This window comes from Onthophagus taurus, chromosome 10 (genome assembly GCF_036711975.1).
Source record: "Onthophagus taurus isolate NC chromosome 10, IU_Otau_3.0, whole genome shotgun sequence".
NCBI lineage: Eukaryota > Metazoa > Arthropoda > Insecta > Coleoptera > Scarabaeidae > Onthophagus > Onthophagus taurus.
This window is the reverse complement of record NC_091975.1, coordinates 3,606,118-3,616,874: the sequence shown is the minus strand read 5'-3', so window position 1 is coordinate 3,616,874 and position 10,757 is coordinate 3,606,118. Positions and strand designations below refer to the sequence as shown.

The window sequence follows — 10,757 nt, the reverse complement described above, 5'->3', positions numbered from 1 at the left end:
AAAAAAAGTAGGAAACCCAATAAGCATATTTTAATAATAAAAATTTTAAATTTTACATAATCCAACAACTTTAGAATTAATAAAAATTTCACTTTCTTTATTATAATCTTCTCGTTTCAAATAAATTCCGAATGATATTTTTCCGTCAAATTCTTTTGACAACGTTCTTAAAACATTGACGTTTTTTTCCCCAGTTTTTTGATTAATACAAATCATTTGGCATCTCCTACAATTTCCTACATTACTAAAAATAAATTTACCTATAAAAATCTTTTCAATATGATTTTCTACAAAAGGTTCTTTAAAATCTACGACAAAATTTGGCCGAAACCTTTCGATTAAATCCTCAACTGTATCATTAAAATGATCTTTTTCGATCCTCTCCAGCAACCATTCAACACTTTTACGATTAATTAAAAGAAATTGAGCTTCATTCACTAACGATAATTGGCCATTTTTTAATTCTTTTCCCCTTTTTAGATTTGAATTGTTTTGAAATTGTAGCAATTTTAATTCTTCAATTCCTAAAGTGTCGGATAAGAAATTTGAAATTTCTTTTCCACAATCGAAAAGTTGGATTGAATCCCCGCAAACTTTGCTTTCACATTTATCGAATTTATTTAAATTTTGATGATTTTTTAAGGAGATACCTTCCGATGAATCATTTTCGTAAGAAATTCGTAAAGTTTTCTCGGTTAAATTCAAAATTGGTTGTATTTTACACAAATTTGTGTTGTTTTTTTGTGTTAAAGAAACTCCTCGATGATCGGCAATCATAAATTCGCGATCGTATTTTAATCCGTGTTGAATTAACGGCCATGATTTGGAAACGGAGTGGGATCTGCATGATTTTATCGGATATAAATAAATTGATTCTAAAACTCCTTCGTAACTTGAGTTATCATTTTTTTCGCTTGAAATGTGTTTATTAAGTAAATTTTTGTGTGTTTTGTCGATAAAACTTTGAATCATCGTTATAAATTTATCCATATCTTTTTTTGTTGACATATACCCGAAAGAAATACGAATTGATCCAGTTGGGGTTCCATCAATTAAATCTTTTTGGTCCCCACACACATGACCTTGCTAAAAAATCTAATTAAAACTCAATTTTAAAAAATTAAAAATACTTAACCTCAAAATGATAGAAAACGTCACTTTTGGTTAATTTCAAATTTTTTTGGCAAGCTCCTGGATTGCAAAAGCACCCAGTTCTTAATTGAACTCCAAATAAATTCGAAACATAATTAACTTCCGCGAATCCGATAACATCCCCATCACTCTTTAATAAATTAAAATTAATTATTCCACCTTGATTTACAACATCATCGAAGCAACATCTATCATCATGATAAAAAGTGACTAAATTGTTCCCATTCGGATGCTTTAAACCCCTCAATTTAAAAAATGCGTATTTTCCCAACATAAATGTGTGTTTAGATATTAAATCCATGTTTAAATTTAATTTTTCCAACTGTTTAAAGCCCGATTTTAATGATAAAATCGATAAAAACGGTAAAGTTCCATCTTCGAATTTACTGTGAACGATGTTTCTTCGAAAAACAACATTTTCAGTGCTCATCGTCATCAAAACGGTTCCACCCCCGTAAAATTTTCGTCGACCTAAAACGTTTTCGCTACCATTTTTCACCAAAAGTGCTCCTAATCCAGTTGGGTACCCAAATATTTTATAAAAAGACACCGATACAAAATCAGGTTCATATAAAGATAAATCTAAAAAACTCGTTGATACAAACGCGGCTGCATCAAGCATGCAAAACCAATTTGATCGGTTATTTCGTTCGTTTAAAACCCCGTTTTGAATGTTTTTAATCCAAGTTAAAGGATATTTTTTTCCATTAAAATTACTTTGCGCTGGATAAACAAATAAAGAATTATTTTGCGTCATCAAATTTTCCTCTGTGAATCGGGACGATTTATTTAGTAAAAAATCAGCTTCATCACATAAAATAACCTTGGTTTTTTCAGCAAAATCCCTCATCCCCAATACAGAAGTATGATTATCTTCTAAGTAAACGAAAGATCCTTCATTATAATCGAACGATTCTCCAATTATTTTTAAAGATTCCGTTGCTCCGGAAGTAAAAATTATTGAGTATTTATCTGGGGTTGTATTAAAATGCTTTAAACATTTTAATCGAATAATATCAATAGCATCATTAGTTGATTTACTCGTTGAATTCACTGAATGCGGATTACCATACAAATTTTCTTTTAAATCCTTTAAAATCTCTCCAATTTGAGTTTCTCCGTACAATGTGGCTCCCGCATGATCCAAATAACACACTCCTAATTAACATTTTAATTCAATATCATCAAAATTGATTACACAATCAAACCTTCGCATCGCTTAAACTCCAAATCTATTAACTTTTCTTGTTCATCACTATAAACTCGATTAAACTCCTCAAATACATTCATTTCAGATTAAAATCAACGCATTACTGTTATTTATTACTTTCTAAAGTAAAACGCATTCCTTAGCAGTGGGGATAAAGGCGATAACATTTACGTTACGAAATTTTATTATTTTAATTAATTTCTTCAAAAATAAAAACATAACCTTAAAAAATGCAATTTGGGATGCCTAATTTAAATCTAACCTCAACAAATAAATTTAAATGAATTTTTGGATAACTCATTACTGTTATTTATTACTTTCTAAAGTAAAACGAATTCTTTAACAGTGAGTGAATTTTATGATATTAATGATTTTGTAAAAAAATAAAAACATAACCTTAAAAAATGTAATTTGGGTTGCCTAATTTAAATCTAACCTCAACAAACAAATTTAAAATTAGTCAATTTCTTTTTAAACGTCAATTTATACCAGTTTATACTTTAAAAGCATGGATGAAGAAACTAATGAAATCAGCCAAAACATAGAAGATGACCAACAAGATGATATAAAAAAATATGGTACCCCCTCGAAAAAAACCGATCCAAATCTTTTTACGATTCGAAATGATAAAGCTACAAAAAGAATAATTGCACCGTATGTAAACATTGTAAGACGGGGTAAAAGGGCGGCTTTAAGTGAGAAAGATCGGGAACTCGAATTCTTCTTCGAGGGAAAACCAAGTATTATTGGTCGAAATATAAATGAATTTTTGGATGATACCGTTGACTTACCCACCGTTTTATTGGAGTCCGTCGCCACATTAAAATCGATTACTAAATCGGCTGGATCGCGATTGTATATGGTCAATGAAGATCTTCAAGAGTATTATTGTTGTCCGAGGAATAATCCAAATCCGGAACGAAAAATCGGTTGGGCCGTCCAAGAAGGAAGCACAGTTGCGGGTTACGTCGCAGCTCGAAAAGAATACGTTATGATTGGAGATGTTTTAACCGACGCAAGATTTCCAGAAGGAGTTCCTTTTACTGGTTAATATTTTTTTGTTAAAGTGAGGTTATGTTGACATATTGATGTTAATTTGGTTGCCTATATATTCTTCAAATTATTAAAAATTATTTATGATTATTATAACTTTTTAGATCCAACTGTAAAAGCAGTTCTTGCAGTTCCCGTGGTAACACCAACAAACGAATGTTTAGCCGTAATTGAGTTGTATCGAGACGTTCTTCAACCAAATTATGATCGAAATGATTTAAAAATTGCTGTTGTTATTGCTGGATGGATAGGAACATCGATACATTTAAACAAAGAACGAATGACTATGCAAAGAAATCAGAAATTGAATGAGTGCTTAATGAATTTAACGAAATGTTATTTTGCCGGCACTATTACATTGGGAAGGATGATTAATGAAGTGGCGGTAAACATCTCATTTAATTTAACTTTAGTATTTTTCGTATTTCATGTTTATTTTCTTTCAGAGCTTTGCCAAGCAAGTGATCGATGCAGAAAAAGCAACATTTTACATTTTAAATCGGGAAGATATGACAGCTGATATTTACGACGAAGCCCTAACAGGAAATTCTATGTTAAGGCGCCAATTAAAAGCAAATTTTAATAAAGAACAAAGCATCGCCAGTAACGTGGCTAAAACAGGCCACACTATAAACATTCAAAACTCGTTTAAAGATTATAGATCCCGTAGAGATTTAAATTCAAAAACAGCGTTTATCGAACGATCAGTTTTAGCAATGCCAATAATGGGCGTTGAAGGTGTTTTGGGAGTTGTTGAAGCTGTTAATAAAATTGGGGAGGAATGTTTTACGAGAACCGATGAGGAAGTTTTTAGAACGTTTACTTTATACTGTGCTTTAGCGCTGTATTATTCAAAAATAGTTGATGCTAGACAAAGAGCGGTAATTAAAAAATTCTTTTTTGAATTAAAATATAAAAATATGTTTTAGGATACTTTTTCTGATGTGATCATGTCTTTATTAAAACGTCATCTAGAACCTTGCGAACACGATATTAATGATATGAAAGAAAACCTGGAGTTTGATGAGCCCCTTTCAAACGTTAATGAGTTATTTTATTCATTTTTTGTGAAATTTTGGATTAATTTATTTTTGTTTAAAGTTTTGGTTGGTATATAACTCCGGAGAGAGTAAATGAGCTTCCACAAATCGTTTATTACATGATGACTCATGTTGGAGAACCAGAGTTTTTTGACAGCGAAGAACTAATGAAATTCATCTTATCAGTTAGAATTTTTTATAGAAAAAATCCTTATCACAATTTCGAGCATGCTTTTTCTGTATGTCATTGTATGTATAACATTTTAAAACGAAACATTGAGTTGTACACAGTAAACGAGGTTTTAAATAAGATTTTTGGTGGATCAGGCAACCAAATAAACACCAAATCATTTTTAGAGGAATTCTTTGCTACTCGCCGCTTTATGTCATGATATCGATCACGGTGGAATAACAAATAGCTTTTTACATTTGAACAATGACCCCTTATCTCGATTATATGCGGATGCACCATGGGAAAATCATCATTTTTGTGTGACTATGTTACTTCTTGGGGTAATCGGAACAATAATAATTAAATAAATATTAATCAGATTATTTTAGGAAATTCACATTTATCAAAATATATCTAAATCCGACCACAAATCAATTCAACAAATAATCAGTAACGCTATCTTAGCAACTGATTTATCAGTTTATTTCAGAACTAGAGCTAAAATAGCTCCAATCGTAGAAGATGATACCTTCGATTGGAACAATCCACAACATAGAACTATGTTAATTGATATTTCAATGACAACTTGCGATTTATCCGGAAATTGTAAACCGTTCCCGGTTGCGAAAAAAATCGCTGATAACCTTTATGAAGAGTTTTACAAGCAAGGTGATATCGAACGTAGCATGGGATACACACCATTATCAACCATGGATAGATTAAAACAATACAACATACCTGAAGATCAAGTCGAATTTTTAAGTGTTTTGGTCATTCCAGCTTGTGATCTTTTAAGGAAATGTTTTCCAAACACTTCACCACTTTATGATGAAGCTTGGTAATAAAAATTTAATGATACGGGTCTGTACTAGGGACTGGAAACATTCAAGTTTAGCCGTGAGTCTCTTTAGACGGCTAAACCCGAATGTTTCTAGTTCTAATGTTAGTTCAATAAAAATAGACAACAACCTGGAGCTGAATAACGAGTAAAACTAGAACTAACACTACACCTAAAACTAGTTGTAGGGTTAGTTCTAATTTTAATTGTTATTCAACATTTGATTGTTGTATATTTTTATTGTAGCTGTTAACCCATTCCTGTAATGTAGCAATCCTCTTAGATTCCTGATTCTTATATTTTCTCTTTTTTTTAAGTAATTTAAGAGATGATTGGTGGGAAGTAATAAGAATAAGAAACGAACGTTGTTGGAACGTAGAGGAAGTTCTAGGAACTGATATTTTAATGGCTCAACCAAGGATATAAATTTAAAAAAATGCCTGCTAATGAGAAAAATATGTTTAATACATCTAGAAATATAATAATTAATTATTATGAGAGAAATTAATAATCAAATTTCAAATAAAACGATTAAAACTTCAATTATATATGGAAAGCTACCGAAATAATTATTTTAAAATTACAAATTGAATAGTTTATGAGCAAAAACCGGGACGTAATAAGTTTTTATGATTATGATTAATTACTAAAGATGTAATGGGGCTCCTTAGCAAGTTATTACTATATTTTTATATTATTATTCTTATTGTTCGCTTGTAGCAACAATCTTAAATTTACGAGTTTTTTATCAAACAGTGTTTTCAGTTCATTTTAAAATTTACATATGTATAATATATTAATATTTTTACTTACATCATTTTTTTTTTACATTTTAACCCTTCACCACACCTCAATGTAACTTTTTATTACATCAAAGTGCGATGAAACATTAAGAAATATAAGAAACAAACTTTTAATCACAATTATTTTCTTTTCCTATTTTATTTTTGTAATATACTAATTTATAACAAAAAAAATAGATAAAATAAAGAGCTTCTTTGAGATGAATAAGGTTGATTAAAAAAAATTAGGATATATTTTACTTAAAAAGTGGCAACAGGATGGATACAATCGCAACACCACCGATATTATTTCATTTTGTTCTTTTTATGTATTACGTATTTTACCAGGAATGTAATTTTTGTCGATTGTGGGTTCTTGTAGAAACATATGCAAGCAACGTTCGTTTTGTGCCAGAGGATGTCCAGCGATTCTATATAAATAATAACACCACTCAATAAAACCCCTTACTCGTTTAATAAACTTACTTATTAATAAAAATTTCTAATCCTTTCCTTCTTTCCTCAATAAAATCTTCTTCGTAAATTCCATCATCCCCTCGGAAAGGTAATTGCCTTTTCCAAGCTTTCCCTGGTAATGCCGGAACAACAATTTTACTATCACGTTCCAATTCGTTTCTTAACCACTCGAAATCGCTGTATCTACGTCTAACGCTGGACTCTTTTACTTTAAATACAGGCAAATTTGTCTAAAAATTAACCTCAAATTATTTGACATAAACTGTCAAATTTTGACATTGATAGGTTATGACTAAAATTTACCCTCATTTTTACTTCATAATCCGTGTATCGTTTCTTACCAACCCCAATTGTTGTAACGGGGTTAACGACGTCTATCTCGAGAAAATTAGCGGGGGCCGCGTAAGCATCGTCCAGGGTTTGTTTTTTCACGTTCAACCTCCGGGTTGCTTCAACGGTCGTGTCCGATTCGGCCATCATTTTTATATAGTTTATTTATGAAATAGGGTACCGAGTTTTAATTTAACGCTTTTTTAAGTTTATTATTTTCCTGTTAAACGTTAAATTGATCGTTCTTATCGTTCACTATCGGGAGGCGGCTACCACCAAAACGACAACTGTCAAAATTGTTTTTTTTTGACACAATGTAGTGATATTAGATACAAATTAAATCATCTTTAGAAAAAAAATAATATAATTTATTCATTTTCTTTGTTATAATTGTGTGTTTTTAAGGAAATTTAATTATAAATATAAATAATTTATTTTAAAAAGTAATTTAATAAAATAAAAATATTTGTTAATTCAAATTCGTGAATGCGTCAAAATTATGTCAAATTTATAACCTAACTTTCTCTTTAATCTTTATATCAATAATTCCTATGATTATTTTATTAAATTTTAGATTTTTATCTTATCAGAAAAGAAAATCTTACAATGTTAAAACAACCCAAAATAGTGATAATAGGTGCCGGAATATCTGGAATATCAGCTGCAAAAAAACTAATTCAAAATGGATATTTAAATACGGTAATATTAGAAGGTGAGGATCGTGTTGGAGGTAGAATAAATACGGTCCAATTTGGAGGTAAAACCATTGAATTAGGCGCACAATGGTGTCATGGAGAAGATAAAAACATCGTTTATGACATGGTTAAAGACTTGAATGTTTTAGAAGGTTCAAAAAATACTTATACTGATTTAATTTTTTATACAACAACAGGAGAAATAATTGATAAGTCTTTAACAGACCGTTTAATGGAAATTTTTTATGAAATAAGTTACAATGATGATGAAATGAAAAAAGAAACCGGATCTTTTGAGGAGTATTTCTTAAAAAGTTATCATGAATATATTAAGAATGAAAAATTATCCCATAATGATTCAAAAATTAGTGAAAAAATGATTAATTTTTTTAAAGGTTTAACATTATGTTACGACGGAGGTAAAAATTGGGATGAAATTTCCGCGTCCGGATTAACCCATTATGAATTGTGTGGAGGAAATCCACTTTTACATTGGAAACATTACGGATACAAATTAATTTTCGATCTATTGATGATGAACGATGAGAAAAAAGCAATTCCGATTTTAGATAAGGTAAAATTTAATCACCATGTTGAAGAAATTAATTGGACGAAAAAAAACATTGTAATCACATGTACAAATGGAAAAAGCTTTTATGCAGATCATGTAATTGTAACAACTTCTTTGGGTGTTTTAAAAAATGATCATCATAAAATGTTTAATCCAAAATTACCGATAAATAAACAAATTGCGATTGAAAGTTTAGGTTTTGGAGTAGTTAATAAAATCTTTTTGAAATTTTCCCGAAAATGGTGGCCAGAAAATTGTCCGGGGTTCAGTTTTATTTGGGATGAGAAGTTCAGTGTTGACTATGATTGGATTGATTCAATTTTTGGTTTTTACATCATCGATAGTGACCCTAGTACATTAATGGGGTGGTGTGTAGGTGAGAAAGCTGAAAGAATTGAAACATTAAGCAAAAATGAAATGATCAATGGGTGTTTATTCGTTTTAAATACATTTTTAAGCAAAACAGGATTTGACATTCCAACTCCAATTGAGGTTATGTGGTCTAAATGGGGTTCTAATTCCCATTTTAGAGGTTCATATTCTTTCCGAAGTACAAAATCTGATTTAAATAACACCTCAGCTTATGAATTATCACTTCCTGTTGAAAACGATTCGAAGAAACCTGTTATTTTATTTGGAGGGGAAGCAACACATCCCAACTTTTACTCAACAGTTCATGGAGCTTTAGAAAGTGGGTACCGAGAAGCTGATCGGATTATTAATTTTTATAAAGAAAATGAAATAATAGAAACTAAAGTGGTTATTGTTGGAGCTGGAATGGGGGGATTAGGGGCGGCTAAAACGTTTATTAATTCCGGTTTTGATGATTTTGTAATACTCGAAGCTACTGATGTAATCGGTGGGAGGATAAATACATTGGAATTAAATGAAAGTTTTATTGAATTGGGCGCACAATGGTTACACGACACAAATAATTACTTATATAAATTAGCAAAAGAAAACGATTTGATTTCCCAGGAACTTTCCCAAGAAGGATTAGGAATTTACGTTCGAGATGATGGGTTCATTTTCGACGAGTTCTTTGTGAAAAAAATCGATTTTATCGTTGGGGAAATCCTCGAGGATTGCGAAAAATTTGTAAACAAAAACGATTTTTATCCGAAATCAGTTCAAGATTTTCTTGTTGAACGTTTTTATAATTACATCGAGAACGATCAATCGAAAGATTTAGCGTTAGAACTGTTCGATTGGCACATTCGGTTCCAAATAATCGATAATTCTTGTTTACATTTAAACCAAGTTTCCGCAAAAGATTGGGGAAGATATGTAAGTAATCAAAAACATATTAATATTAAAAATGGTTATAAATCATTAATAAATTTATTGATTCAAAATATACCAAAAGAAAAAATTAAACTTTTACACCCCGTCATTGAAATAAACTACAATAAAAACCAAATTGTTACCAAATGTCAATTTGACAGGACTATAATAAGCGATAAAATTGTTTTAACGCCATCTATCGGATTTTTGAAGCAAAATTTAATCAAATTTGAACCTAGCTTACCAAAAAATTTTGAAAAAGCTTTCAATGCTTACGGTTTTCACGGAATAGGAAAAATCTTTTTGATTTTTAAAAAGCGTTGGTGGGACGTTGATGGTTTCCAATTAATTTGGCGGAAAAACACTGATTTCCCCCCCGAGAAAACTTGGTTAAAATCCATCACCGGTTTTGATAACGTTTCATTTCAAAAAAACGTTTTACTCGGTTGGATTGGAGGAGAAGGAGTCGAAAAAATGGAAGAAATCGACGAGGAAATCGTTGGAAAAGAATGCGTCGATTTATTAAAAAGATTTCTTAAAAAAGATGATATTCCATATCCGGAAAAAACGTTTAGAACTACTTGGACTTCAAATCCGTACATAAAAGGCGGTTATAGTCACACAACGCCCCTTTGTGATCTTTGGGGTGTTAAATCGGAACTAATTTCACATCCATTAGAAGTAAATGGGACACCAAAAATCTATTTCGCGGGTGAGGCAACGCACGAAAATCAATTTTCAACAACACACGGCGCTTTTGAATCTGGAGAAAAAACCGCCGAGAAAATTTTAGATGAATTATTCAAACATAAATTATAATAAAAAAATAAAATTCATAATTTTATATTTATTAACAATTGAATCTTTCGAATAAAGATTGTATTAATTTTAATGTTTAATCTTCTTTTTTCCACATTCATCAATACGAACACAAATTCCCCATTCATCTCTTGCAAATCCTTCGTTACAGAAACATCTTTTAACCGGGGCAAACGTTTGAATAGGACATCCCTTGTTTAAATTAGAACAGACGTTGTCACATACAGTTCCGGAACCATAATGTTCATTTAAACCTCCGCATTCACAAGTATCTTAAAGAAAAATTTTAGAACCAAATTAATTTGCATTAAAAATCTTACCATTTGTCGATATA

General features: G+C 30.6%; 4 protein-coding genes across 4 annotated transcripts; 2 read left to right on the top strand and 2 right to left on the bottom strand.

Moving 5' to 3' along the window:
* Window positions 1–13: 13 nt before the first annotated feature.
* Window positions 14–2,806, bottom strand: LOC111428111 (molybdenum cofactor sulfurase). The gene is made up of 3 exons (XM_023063508.2): window positions 2,361–2,806; window positions 1,136–2,310; window positions 14–1,086 (listed from the first exon to the last, which is right to left on the bottom strand). The coding sequence occupies exons 1-3, from the start codon at window positions 2,440–2,442 to the stop codon at window positions 46–48; spliced, it is 2,298 nt and encodes a 765-aa protein (XP_022919276.2). The 5' UTR covers window positions 2,443–2,806; the 3' UTR covers window positions 14–45.
* On the top strand, window positions 2,807–6,277 carry LOC111428110 (cAMP and cAMP-inhibited cGMP 3',5'-cyclic phosphodiesterase 10A-like). Its single transcript, XM_023063507.2, has 8 exons — window positions 2,807–3,408; window positions 3,520–3,800; window positions 3,862–4,296; window positions 4,345–4,463; window positions 4,517–4,754; window positions 4,813–4,968; window positions 5,017–5,465; window positions 5,783–6,277. The coding sequence occupies exons 1-8, from the start codon at window positions 2,871–2,873 to the stop codon at window positions 5,889–5,891; spliced, it is 2,325 nt and encodes a 774-aa protein (XP_022919275.1). The 5' UTR covers window positions 2,807–2,870; the 3' UTR covers window positions 5,892–6,277.
* On the bottom strand, window positions 5,910–7,351 carry LOC111428106 (sorting nexin 3). The gene is made up of 3 exons (XM_023063504.2): window positions 7,028–7,351; window positions 6,734–6,954; window positions 5,910–6,678 (listed from the first exon to the last, which is right to left on the bottom strand). Exons 1-3 carry the CDS (start codon window positions 7,202–7,204, stop codon window positions 6,573–6,575), a joined length of 504 nt encoding a protein of 167 aa, XP_022919272.1. The 5' UTR covers window positions 7,205–7,351; the 3' UTR covers window positions 5,910–6,572.
* A 191-nt stretch (window positions 7,352–7,542) lies between these two features.
* On the top strand, window positions 7,543–10,496 carry LOC139431644 (uncharacterized). The gene has a single exon (XM_071199661.1). It carries the CDS (start codon window positions 7,661–7,663, stop codon window positions 10,421–10,423), a length of 2,763 nt encoding a protein of 920 aa, XP_071055762.1. The 5' UTR covers window positions 7,543–7,660; the 3' UTR covers window positions 10,424–10,496.
* The last annotated feature ends 261 nt before the right edge of the window (window positions 10,497–10,757 follow it).

Coding starts and splice junctions, on each gene's coding strand:
- LOC111428111 (XM_023063508.2), bottom strand. CDS start 2,442: ATGAATGTATTTGAGGAGTTTAATCGAGTTTATAGTGATGAACAAGAA. Junction 2,311..2,360: donor GGAGTTTAAGCGATGCGAAG/GTTTGATTGTGT, acceptor AATGTTAATTAG/GAGTGTGTTATTTGGATCAT. Junction 1,087..1,135: donor ACGTTTTCTATCATTTTGAG/GTTAAGTATTTT, acceptor TAGATTTTTTAG/CAAGGTCATGTGTGTGGGGA.
- LOC111428110 (XM_023063507.2), top strand. CDS start 2,871: ATGGATGAAGAAACTAATGAAATCAGCCAAAACATAGAAGATGACCAA. Junction 3,801..3,861: donor GGATGATTAATGAAGTGGCG/GTAAACATCTCA, acceptor ATTTTCTTTCAG/AGCTTTGCCAAGCAAGTGAT. Junction 4,755..4,812: donor AGTTGTACACAGTAAACGAG/GTTTTAAATAAG, acceptor AATCATTTTTAG/AGGAATTCTTTGCTACTCGC.
- LOC111428106 (XM_023063504.2), bottom strand. CDS start 7,204: ATGATGGCCGAATCGGACACGACCGTTGAAGCAACCCGGAGGTTGAAC. Junction 6,955..7,027: donor ATTATGAAGTAAAAATGAGG/GTAAATTTTAGT, acceptor GTTAATTTTTAG/ACAAATTTGCCTGTATTTAA. Junction 6,679..6,733: donor TTAGAAATTTTTATTAATAA/GTAAGTTTATTA, acceptor TTATTTATATAG/AATCGCTGGACATCCTCTGG.
- LOC139431644 (XM_071199661.1), top strand. CDS start 7,661: ATGTTAAAACAACCCAAAATAGTGATAATAGGTGCCGGAATATCTGGA.